Source organism: Camelina sativa, chromosome 18 (genome assembly GCF_000633955.1).
Source record: "Camelina sativa cultivar DH55 chromosome 18, Cs, whole genome shotgun sequence".
Classification (NCBI taxonomy): domain Eukaryota; kingdom Viridiplantae; phylum Streptophyta; class Magnoliopsida; order Brassicales; family Brassicaceae; genus Camelina; species Camelina sativa.
The window spans coordinates 9,264,123-9,274,896 of record NC_025702.1 but is presented as its reverse complement, the minus strand read 5'-3'; the positions used below and the strand labels follow the sequence as shown (position 1 = coordinate 9,274,896).

The window sequence follows — 10,774 nt, the reverse complement described above, 5'->3', positions numbered from 1 at the left end:
GCAGAAATACAAATCTTAATATTTATATAAAGTTTCGTGTCCAATATAACTCGAACGAAAGTGTCCTTAATAAATCAAAGACAAATAATTGCAAGCTGGTTTTTATAACCCAAAATAGTTACAAAGTCATATAATACTTTGTTCTAGTGTAGTTTTGCATCACAACGTCAACATCAAGTTTTATATTGTATTAAACCACAAATATATATAATCGAAGAAACGTAAACGGGCGTCGTTATGTTGATTATCAGTTGATGGGTCAATTATTAATAATTAATGAATGTAACACTAAGCTGATCTGTTGGGAAACTTTTAAAAAAGAGAACTAATGATCAAAAATAACAATTCGGAAAAGAAATAAGAAAGTGTGGGCAACATGACTAGATGCTTATTGGCCAATTTGGTTAATGAGAGTCGAGAGACTCGAGACCCGTGACAACCTTCCCTCTCTGTCTCACAGCTTTTTTATGTCTTACGTTTCATTTTAGAATTTTCTAATCTCTATGCATAGTATATAGAACTAAATGTGTATATGTTATTATTATATGTATATACTAGATGTTTTGATAGAATAACTAAATATCACTCTCTGTTTTTTTATGTTTATTCATTTGCTCCTAATGAGAAATAACATTGCCTCGTCTGACCACGACCTTGTTCGCGTGGTTTGTTCCCATGCTATGCATCTAACTATATGTAAATAATTAAACTCTTTAATAATCAAGAAAAAACTTCAAAAACTGCAAAAAGAAGACTGTATTCTTTGCTTTTAACACCTTTATTATGGTTACTTTTCATGATTAATAATGCAATTGGAGTTTATGAATGGGACCAATGGGTTCATGTCTAAATAGTCTTACATGCCACCAAACCTTAAATTTTTATGTCATATATTTTAAGAAAATTTTTAATTACAAAACATTGATAGGATTCCCCACCCTCCCTCAAGGCCCCAGATTGTTTTGTATAAAAATGTTTCATGAGTATAATCAATAAAATATACGGTTAGTATGTTTAATAAGGAATTATATAATAGTTATATAACAAAAAAAAATGAAGTAGTTTGTTAGCTGTATTGTGTCATGAAAAGAGTGAGTGGAGATTTTTTTTTTTTTTTTGAACATCGAGTGAGTTATGATTTATGTTAATTTTCTAATAGAAAAATTCGTTTTAAGCAAAAAAATAAGTTAACATTTTTTCTTTTTTTAACCAGCGTTAGGGATTATGCGGATGTAGTGGCGGCGGTGGGGGACAAGTCCAAGCATGGACCTGACTGGAGGCTACGGTAGGTGGTTTCAACAAATTAATACCATACAATTTAACAACAAATGAGTCTTAACGTTGAAAAAAATTAACATGTTTAATTGATCATGTAGTATTTATTAGTTATGATTTACTGAACTAAATAGAGGAAACACCTCAGATACTTCATGCTAGATAGTTACAATTCAGTTGTAGATCGATCTATTGAACATATATAGTCTGACTACCAATTTTTTTTTTTTCTTTTTTGAAGTCGATCCATTGTAAAAGTATAATATTGAAACAAAAAATTGTAGTGAATTCCATATTTCTAAGTTACGATGAAATTATATAATAAGAGGTTGTGCGGTTCAAAGGAATCATCATCACTGGTAATGCTTTATGTAAAAATATCGACAAATGTAATATATCACTGAGAAAACGTAAAAATAATGTTGAAGAAAGGAAAAACCAACTGACACTTTAAAAAAGGGGAAAATAAATTATTAAATATTTTTCAACAGTTTCTTTTTTCGTTTGAGATATCTCATTTTTGCCCAACTAGATTGTTTTATCTTTATCTTATTTTATGTTCATGACAAGAGACTCTTATCCTTTGTCATCAATTTTCGCCTAAAACTTCTCTATAAATAGGTCGTTCACTTTCCTATCACATGAAAACTAAAAAACACAAACATCACATATATACACACATATAGTTTTACAAAACACACATACACAAACACACACAGATATATCAAAATGTCTTGTAATAATAATAAAGCATTTTTAGTCGGCAACAAAGTCGTCGTATTACTTGTATTCCTCTTATGTTTGGTTCACTCGTCAGAGTCACTTCGGCCACTCTTTGCATGCGACCCGGCAAACGGGTTAACCCGGACGCTCCGGTTCTGTCGGGTTAACGTACCGATCCACGTGAGGGTTCAAGATTTGATCGGAAGGCTCACGTTGCAGGAGAAGATCCGTAACCTCGTCAACAATGCTGCCGCCGTGCCACGCCTCGGTATAGGAGGCTATGAGTGGTGGTCCGAGGCCCTTCACGGCGTTTCCGACGTTGGTCCCGGCGCTAAGTTCGGTGGTGCTTTTCCTGGCGCCACAAGCTTCCCACAAGTCATCACCACGGCCGCTTCTTTCAACCAGTCTCTATGGGAAGAGATCGGACGGGTGAGGATAATTAAGATTTTTTGTGTTTAAAAAATATAGTTTTAAAAATGAAGATTTTATGATTTCTCTACGTGAAAAAACGTCATCGACATCGTTAGAGGTCATACACTAGTGATAGATTAGTAGGACGCTCTATATTTATTATTCTTGGAAATTTATAATTCACATGAATTTTACTGACTACGACATGAGTCTATCGAATAAGTCAGAAAATTAAGTTAGACAAAGTCCAAAACCGGTATATTTTACTTTAGACATCAAATCCAAAACCAGTATATATATAAAACATATTTTGAAATATTATGGGTTAAACCGAAATTATATTTTGTAATTTATACATATATATCTATATATATTACGTATACATTGCATATGTTATATGTTTATGTATTGTTTGCCAAATTTAATACCTATATGATGACGGGCAAGCTAGCTATAACCAGTGAATATCAAAATAATACTTTTATTTATCATATGGTGTAATATAAAGTATATTTATTTCTTTCAACAAAAGCAAAGGCATACGGACAATATATATATTAGAATTAACATAATTTATGATAAAATAAAAGGTGGTGTCTGATGAGGCAAGAGCTATGTACAATGGAGGTGTGGCCGGTCTGACATATTGGAGTCCAAATGTAAATATATTGAGGGATCCACGATGGGGCCGAGGCCAAGAAACTCCTGGTGAAGATCCTATCGTTGCCGGAAAATACGCCGCCAGCTACGTCAGGGGACTTCAGGGCACCGCCGCCGGTAACCGCCTTAAAGTCGCCGCATGTTGCAAACATTACACCGCTTATGATCTTGATAACTGGAATGGCGTCGACCGTTTCCATTTCAACGCTAAGGTAAATCTCATTCACATTTACTTACTTATATATCTAATTATGCGTTTTGAAGTTTTTGACTACTAAAATTCTTTTTGTTTGGTTGAAAAATGCTTAAACTCATTAAAATTTAGATATTAGACATTATCTTTATAATTTGTGTGGGAATAAATGAGAACCCGTGAGTCTCTACTATATTATTCTTCCATTTTAAGTGGTTCGTCATTTAATAAAAATTTCAAATTTCATTTTCGTTTTTTTCAAGAAAAACAAAACAAAGATTAGATTTTTTTGTTGAAACTTATAGATATACTTTCTCGAATTAGAAATTTCTACTTTATGTCGTTTTCTATTATTTATGGCTCCACGCAACGAATTGGATGTGACTAAATATGCGTTTTCTCGTTAATAATGGCCTATCGTCTTTTATCTTCTTTCGTAACAAGATTCGTTAAATTCAGAAGATAGCTTAAATCAATATATATCTCCATCGTGAGGCATTAGTTATTTATAGTTCCGTCGAATATGCGTCACTTCGCAATCTTGCAAAAGACTTTTTTCATCCGACTCAATCGAAATATATCATCAAATAGGTAAAATATGTGTAGATTTGTATGCATGTCACAGTCAGATACAAACAAAACATTTGCCTAATATATAACAGCTAATTAAGCCAATAGACAGCGTGACTTAGTGATGTGTCATATGCATAGTCTTAGGTAATATTGGTGGAGAATCTTATCCCTAATTGGTTCATGTGGACCAACTTGGGCCAAGCTCCTTTCCTTTTATCTTGTTCATCCCAAATATATGCAATAAATTAAATTATATTTAACAAAAAAGATTCGTTTCTCATGCATAAATAATTCAAACCATAACCATCTAAACGAATTCACTATTGATATGCATTCAAGATAATAGTATGCTTTTATTATTATAGATAGCTAATAGGTGCATGGTTGGTTGGTCCTAAGAATTTGGGACCTCAAACCAAGAAGAAAATTGTGATATATAAAGTTCATTCAAATAAAATAAACTTGAACTAGTAGTGTTTTTTATACATTTTTTCATAAAAGCTAACCATTTAAACTAATACAATTTTAGGATTAGTATCTTCAAGCTAATAATATCATTGACTAACGTACTAAAGTGGTAGGGGGTGGCTCACTCAAAATTTTCTTAAGTATGGGTTACTTATTAAATTTATAATGGATTTAGGTCACCCAACAAGATTTAGAAGACACATACAATGTACCATTCAAATCATGTGTCTCCGAAGGAAAGGTCGCAAGTGTTATGTGCTCGTACAACCAAGTCAATGGAAAGCCCACATGTGCTGATGAAAATCTCTTAAAGAACACTATTCGTGGTCAATGGCGTCTCAATGGGTAAGTTTTAAAAGTCACACACAAAATCAACAGCTCATATTAATTTAACTCATAGACTAATAATATCAATGGATACGTATATATAGGTACATCGTCTCAGATTGTGACTCTGTTGATGTTTTCTTCAACCAGCAACATTACACCAACAGTCCGGAAGAAGCCGCCGCCGCCTCTATTAAAGCCGGTAAGTTGTTATATTCAATTGCATGCATGTGAACCGTCCGGTTAAGTATGATAATTAAAAAAACATCATGTCGTTTTACAGGTTTGGACTTGGACTGCGGGCCGTTTTTGGCGATTTTCACGGAAGGTGCGGTGAAGAAAGGATTGTTAACGGAGAATGACATCAATTTAGCACTTGCTAATACATTAACAGTCCAGATGAGACTTGGTATGTTTGATGGCAATCTTGGACCTTACGCTAACCTAGGGCCAAGAGATGTTTGTACTCCGGCCCATAAACATTTAGCCCTTGAAGCGGCTCATCAAGGGATTGTTCTTCTCAAAAACTCCGGTCGGTCTCTTCCACTCTCCCCTAGGCGCCATCGCACCGTCGCCGTGATTGGACCAAACTCCGATGTCACCGAGACTATGATCGGAAACTATGCAGGGAAAGCGTGCTCCTATACGACGCCGTTGCAGGGTATCTCTAGATACGCGAGGACACTTCACCAAGCTGGTTGTGCCGGCGTGGCTTGCAAAGGAAACCAAGGATTTGGTGCTGCTGAGGCAGCGGCGCGTCAAGCCGACGCAACGGTTCTTGTGATGGGATTGGATCAGTCGATAGAGGCGGAGACACGCGATCGAACGGGGCTGCTTTTACCAGGGTTCCAACAAGACCTAGTGACCCGTGTGGCTCAAGCTTCTAGAGGTCCAGTGATTTTGGTCCTTATGAGTGGTGGACCAATCGATGTAACCTTCGCTAAAAATGATCCTCGTGTTGCTGCCATCATATGGGCTGGGTATCCGGGTCAAGCGGGTGGAGCTGCCATTGCCAATATCATCTTTGGTGCTGCTAATCCCGGTACGTAGATAATAATGAGTTTAGTTTCAAAATCAATGTCAAAATTGAATATATTTAGCTTTGATTAGTAACATTCAATATTTCTAAATCTTGAAATAGGAGGGAAGCTACCAATGACATGGTATCCACAAGATTATGTGGCTAAGGTGCCAATGACGGTAATGGCCATGAGAGCATCTGGAAATTACCCTGGAAGGACTTATAGATTCTACAAAGGTCCAGTGGTATTTCCATTTGGGTTCGGTTTAAGTTATACTACCTTCACTCATAGTTTAGTCAAAAGCCCATTGGCCCAACTATCAGTTTCACTCTCCAATCTCAACTCTGCCAATGCCATTTTCAACTCTTCATCACACTCCATCAAAGTGTCTCACGCCGACTGCAACTCATTTCCGAAAATGCCCGTCCATGTGGAGGTATCGAACACCGGTGAATTAGACGGAACACACACTGTCTTCGTCTTTGCCGAGCCGCCTAAAAACGGAATAAAAGGATTGGGTGTGAACAAACAATTGATAACGTTTGAAAAGGTTCATGTCACGGCAGGGGGGAAACAGACCGTTCAAATTAATGTTGATGCTTGCAAGCATCTTGGTGTGGTGGATGAGTATGGAAAGAGGAGAATCCCAATGGGTGAGCATAAGCTGCACATTGGTGACCTTAAACATACTATTTTAGTCCAACCGCAACTTTGATGGAGACATATATAAAGAAACAACAAATACGGAAACCATGATCTTTAACAAAGTGAAGTGTTTCTTCTTATTTCTATTATTATGTAGAGAGATAGGTTTATTTTCTTATGAAATTTAAATACTCAAGAATAGTATGAAATTTGTAAAGAAGCACCAAAGGGTTGCTTCTTGGATATGTGTTTTTTTTTCTTTGTTTTTTATTTGGACCAAAGTTATTGTAACCTGTGGCTCCCAACATAAGAAATACAAGGAGCCCTTGTAAAATGGTGAAACTAAAGATAAATGAAAATAAATGTTAAAATAGATGTTAAGTTCGGTGTCCCATATTGAATAGCTTGAAATATGTTATTACAGTTTTTCCAAAAGAGCCTTAAACTTTGTTGTGTGTTTTTTTCTTGTCTGTTTCTGTCTATATATATATGTTAGGTGTTGTAAGAGGAGTTTTTGGTTGGAATTTTGGTCTTTGGGCATAAAGTCGCAAATGCCTCACTGCATAGAATGGTGTGAAGATGTTGGTGTGGTAGTTGAGATTTATTTTACAAGTGCATTCATTCGTATCCGAGATCACTTTTAGGTTTGGTTTGAATATGTATTTATGTTTTTTTGTTAGGTTTAAAATATGTATTAAAGTTAGTTTTTCAAGATCCTTCTTCGGCTATAAAACAACGTAAACAAACAAAAAAATCTTCTCTCGTGTCGAGTCCTGAGATCACTTTTAGGTTTGATTTTACTTGTCTTCCTAATATGATTTGATTTCATGGCAGTCAATAAATGGTTTACAATAGGCAAAGTAAAAAACATAGAGCGGTTGGTGATGACTGATGACTTTGTATTCAACTGCTACAAACTTCTCTTATTTATTTTTCCAACCTTACATGAAACTTAAACTCTACTTTCTTGCACCACAAGACTTAAATTTTCCTGAAACAACTAAAATGGAATTATATAAGATGATGGATCATGGATTTACTCATTCTTGTGAACTCTTGACAATGGCTTTGTCATTCATCAGAGAGCTCCGGATCTCAGTCACCCTTGTCGTTTTTTTCTTCGTCTTAGTTTCCTTTCCAGGTCTGTTGTTCATTTTATACACAAGAGCATGTACGTTACTTCTTTTGCAAGGTTTTGGTAACTTCATTTAAGAATGTTCATTTTACAGGGAACACTTACAGTGACGAAGACGAATCAGAAGCAGGAGGTGCAGGTGGAGGAGTTGGAAGTGGCGGAACAGGATTTGGCGGTGGTGGGACAGGTGTGGGAGGCGGAGGGATAGGTTCGGGTACTGGATTTAACGGCGGAGGGACAGGTTTTGGCGGAGTAGGATCGGGTGCTAGTGGCATTGGTGGAGGAGGAGCCGGAGGATTAGGCAGCGGCGGTGGTAACGGAGGCTTTGGAGGAGGAGGAGGATTAGGCGGTGGTGGTGGAGAAGATCCACCGGAGATAGTTACAAAAGCTTTGGAATGCTTAAATGAGAAACACGTAATAAAAAAATCAAAAGCCATTTACTTGCAATACAAGAAACAACGAACTTAGTTTAAAATTTTAAAACTCAACAAAACTTTCCAAATAAATCATGTAGATATACAGAGAGTGTGAAGAAACATGGAGGCTAACGTTAACCGGAGACCTGAATATTCCATTGGGGAGGACAGAAGAGTTCTGCCAAGGACCATGCTTCTCCGAGACACATTTGGCTTTGAATTGCATTGAAGACATTATTCACCACTACAGATTCTTTAACAGAGCCACCATCCACGACATCCGTGAAACCCTCAAATGCGGTTGCAGCTACGGACCTGAACGAGGTTTCTTGATTCTAAAGACCAGTTTCATGATATTTGGTTTAGACCGGTTACTTCGGATTCTGGTTTAATGTTAGGTATTGTATACATGCAGGTGATTTCAATGTTCTGGAGCATATTGAAGATGAAGAAGAAAATGGAAGTGAGAAGATGATGAAGTCAAGATTTGGGTCGTTGTTCCTTGGGACTGTTTTGTTCACCATTGCCTTGCTTATCTAAAACCTTTCTTATTTTGTTATTTCAGCCATTATCTTATAGCTATTGATTATTTAGCAATAGATATAAACCATTCTCTTTGTATACTTATTTAAAGAGTCCTTATAATTTACAAATTATATTTCAGAATTTCACATACATACAGGTCTGTTACACATCCAAAATGAAATACGAAAACACAGTAAAAAGATATTAAAAAAAATTGCAACCGTTGGATCTCCCTTTCCCCTCCAATCAGATCATAATTGTTACTTTTTCCAAGAGAACAGAGAGGAGAAGACGAAGAACAAGATCGTCGACGTTTAACAATGGCGGATCTAAAGAATCTCTTCCTCATCACGAAACATCCATCAACCACACAGATCTTTCTAACGTCTCTCTTCTTCCTCTCTCTCTTCCTCCTCTCATCTTCATCTCTCTCAGATTTCTCTCCATCACTCATCGTTTCAAGCTTCACCTCTCGTCTTCTCACAGCAGCTAACTTCTTCTCTTCCCCTTCTTCTTCCACTTCTACTGCTTCAGACACGACTACGTTCCTCTCCTCTGTTTCTCACAGAAGAATCCGAGTCAATAACGAGTCGAAGATCGATCCCGTAACCAAAGAACTCACTTCTTGCGACATTTTTGATGGAACTTGGGTCTTTGACGATTCTGAACCGGTTTATTCACCTGGTTATTGTCCTTTCGTTGAAGATAAGTTCAACTGCTTCAAAAATGGTCGACCGGATTTGGGGTTCCTACGTCATCGATGGCAACCTCATGGATGCTCTATCCCAAGGTTCAGTTCTTGTTTTTACGATTCTTCTACTATTCCCTCTTTGTGACTCTGTTTTCATTAGATTGTTTCTGTCTTGCGTCTATTTAGATTCGATGGGAAGAAGATGCTGAAGATTCTGAGAGGGAAAAGAGTTGTTTTCGTTGGTGATTCATTGAATAGAAACATGTGGGAGTCTCTGGTTTGTTCACTTAGGTCAACATTGGAAGACAAAAACAGAGTTTCTAGGGTTTCTGGAAAACAGAGTAATCTACATAACGAAGGCTTTTACGGTTTCAGGTTCAAAGTAAGTGTATCACAGAAACATAATCTCCCCATTGGTTTTTTGGAATTAACGTTTTAGGGTTGTGATAAGTTTTGATTTGTTTTGGTGTTAGGACTTTGACTGTTCTATTGACTTCATCAAGTCACCATTCCTCGTTCAAGAATCAGAAGCTTTAGATGTGTACGGGAAGAGAAGAGAGACGCTGAGACTGGATATGATCCAACGATCGATGACGAAGATATACAAAAACGCAGACATTGTTATATTTAACACTGGTCACTGGTGGACTCACCAGAAAACATACGAAGGGTATGAAACTATGAACTGAACCTTTCTTCTTTACACTTGTCTCTGTTCATATCTGAGTTAACCATGTTTTTCGATATTTAGGAAAGGTTATTTCCAGGAGGGAAAGCGAGTTTACGAAAGACTAGAAGTGAAAGAAGCTTACACAAAAGCTCTGCATACATGGGCTGATTGGGTTGATTCCAATATCAACAGTACTAAAACAAGAGTCTTCTTCGTCGGTTACTCCTCTTCACATTTTAGGTAGAGAATAGTTTCCTTTCAGCACAAGAAACCTCTGTTAGGGTATAGAAATTTGGTTTTGACTCTTGAGTTTTTAACTGCAGGAAAGGGGCGTGGAACAACGGAGGACAATGTGACGGAGAAACAAAGCCGATACAGAACGAGACGTACACAGGAGCGTATCCATGGATGATGAAAGTGGTCGAATCAGTAATCTCTGATATGAAAACGCCTGTGTTTTACATGAACATAACGAAGATGACTTGGTACAGAACGGACGGTCATCCGTCGGTTTATAGACAGCCTGTGGATGTCCGTGGAAGTTCTCCTGCAGCCAGAATGTTTCAAGATTGTAGCCACTGGTGCCTACCTGGAGTTCCTGATTCATGGAACCAGCTTCTCTATGCTACTCTGCTAGTTTCATATAGTTCCTTGCGTGACAAGTCACTTGGAAGTCTCTTGTAGTTCTTATCTTTGTATATTAGGTTTTACCGTTAATGCAAGAACTCCTTCGTACTGTATTTAAAGCCTAATTAGTCATTAGAAATGGGTAAAAGATCCAACTTTTGTACGGCTTTTAATGTTCATATGGTCGTGATGTGGCTTGACAGCTATACTGATTACCGACATCTCTCTATCACTCTCACTCTTTTTTTGGTTTGTGACGTAAATTGTATTAACGGTGTGCTTATTTTTCTAACTATTTGTGCTAGCCATTTTGTGGGGAAATAACACTTTTTCCTCATTTCTTTTATTTAGATATAACATAACACCTAATTAAATAACGAAAACTTACAGATTTAAGTTCCACAAAGTAAAAA

At 37.0% G+C, this 10,774-nt stretch overlaps 3 protein-coding genes across 3 annotated transcripts; all 3 read left to right on the top strand.

Moving 5' to 3' along the window:
- LOC104760921 (beta-D-xylosidase 1-like) lies at positions 1,921-6,679 on the top strand. The gene is made up of 6 exons (XM_010483912.1): positions 1,921-2,427; positions 3,000-3,281; positions 4,479-4,648; positions 4,735-4,832; positions 4,914-5,672; positions 5,772-6,679. The coding sequence occupies exons 1-6, from the start codon at positions 2,005-2,007 to the stop codon at positions 6,365-6,367; spliced, it is 2,328 nt and encodes a 775-aa protein (XP_010482214.1). The 5' UTR covers positions 1,921-2,004; the 3' UTR covers positions 6,368-6,679.
- LOC104760920 (keratin, type I cytoskeletal 50 kDa-like) lies at positions 7,251-8,521 on the top strand. Its single transcript, XM_010483911.2, has 4 exons — positions 7,251-7,438; positions 7,527-7,846; positions 7,947-8,172; positions 8,264-8,521. Exons 1-4 carry the CDS (start codon positions 7,303-7,305, stop codon positions 8,386-8,388), a joined length of 807 nt encoding a protein of 268 aa, XP_010482213.1. The 5' UTR covers positions 7,251-7,302; the 3' UTR covers positions 8,389-8,521.
- LOC104760919 (protein trichome birefringence-like 4) lies at positions 8,694-10,418 on the top strand. The gene is made up of 5 exons (XM_010483910.1): positions 8,694-9,163; positions 9,251-9,446; positions 9,538-9,734; positions 9,816-9,974; positions 10,058-10,418. Exons 1-5 carry the CDS (start codon positions 8,694-8,696, stop codon positions 10,416-10,418), a joined length of 1,383 nt encoding a protein of 460 aa, XP_010482212.1.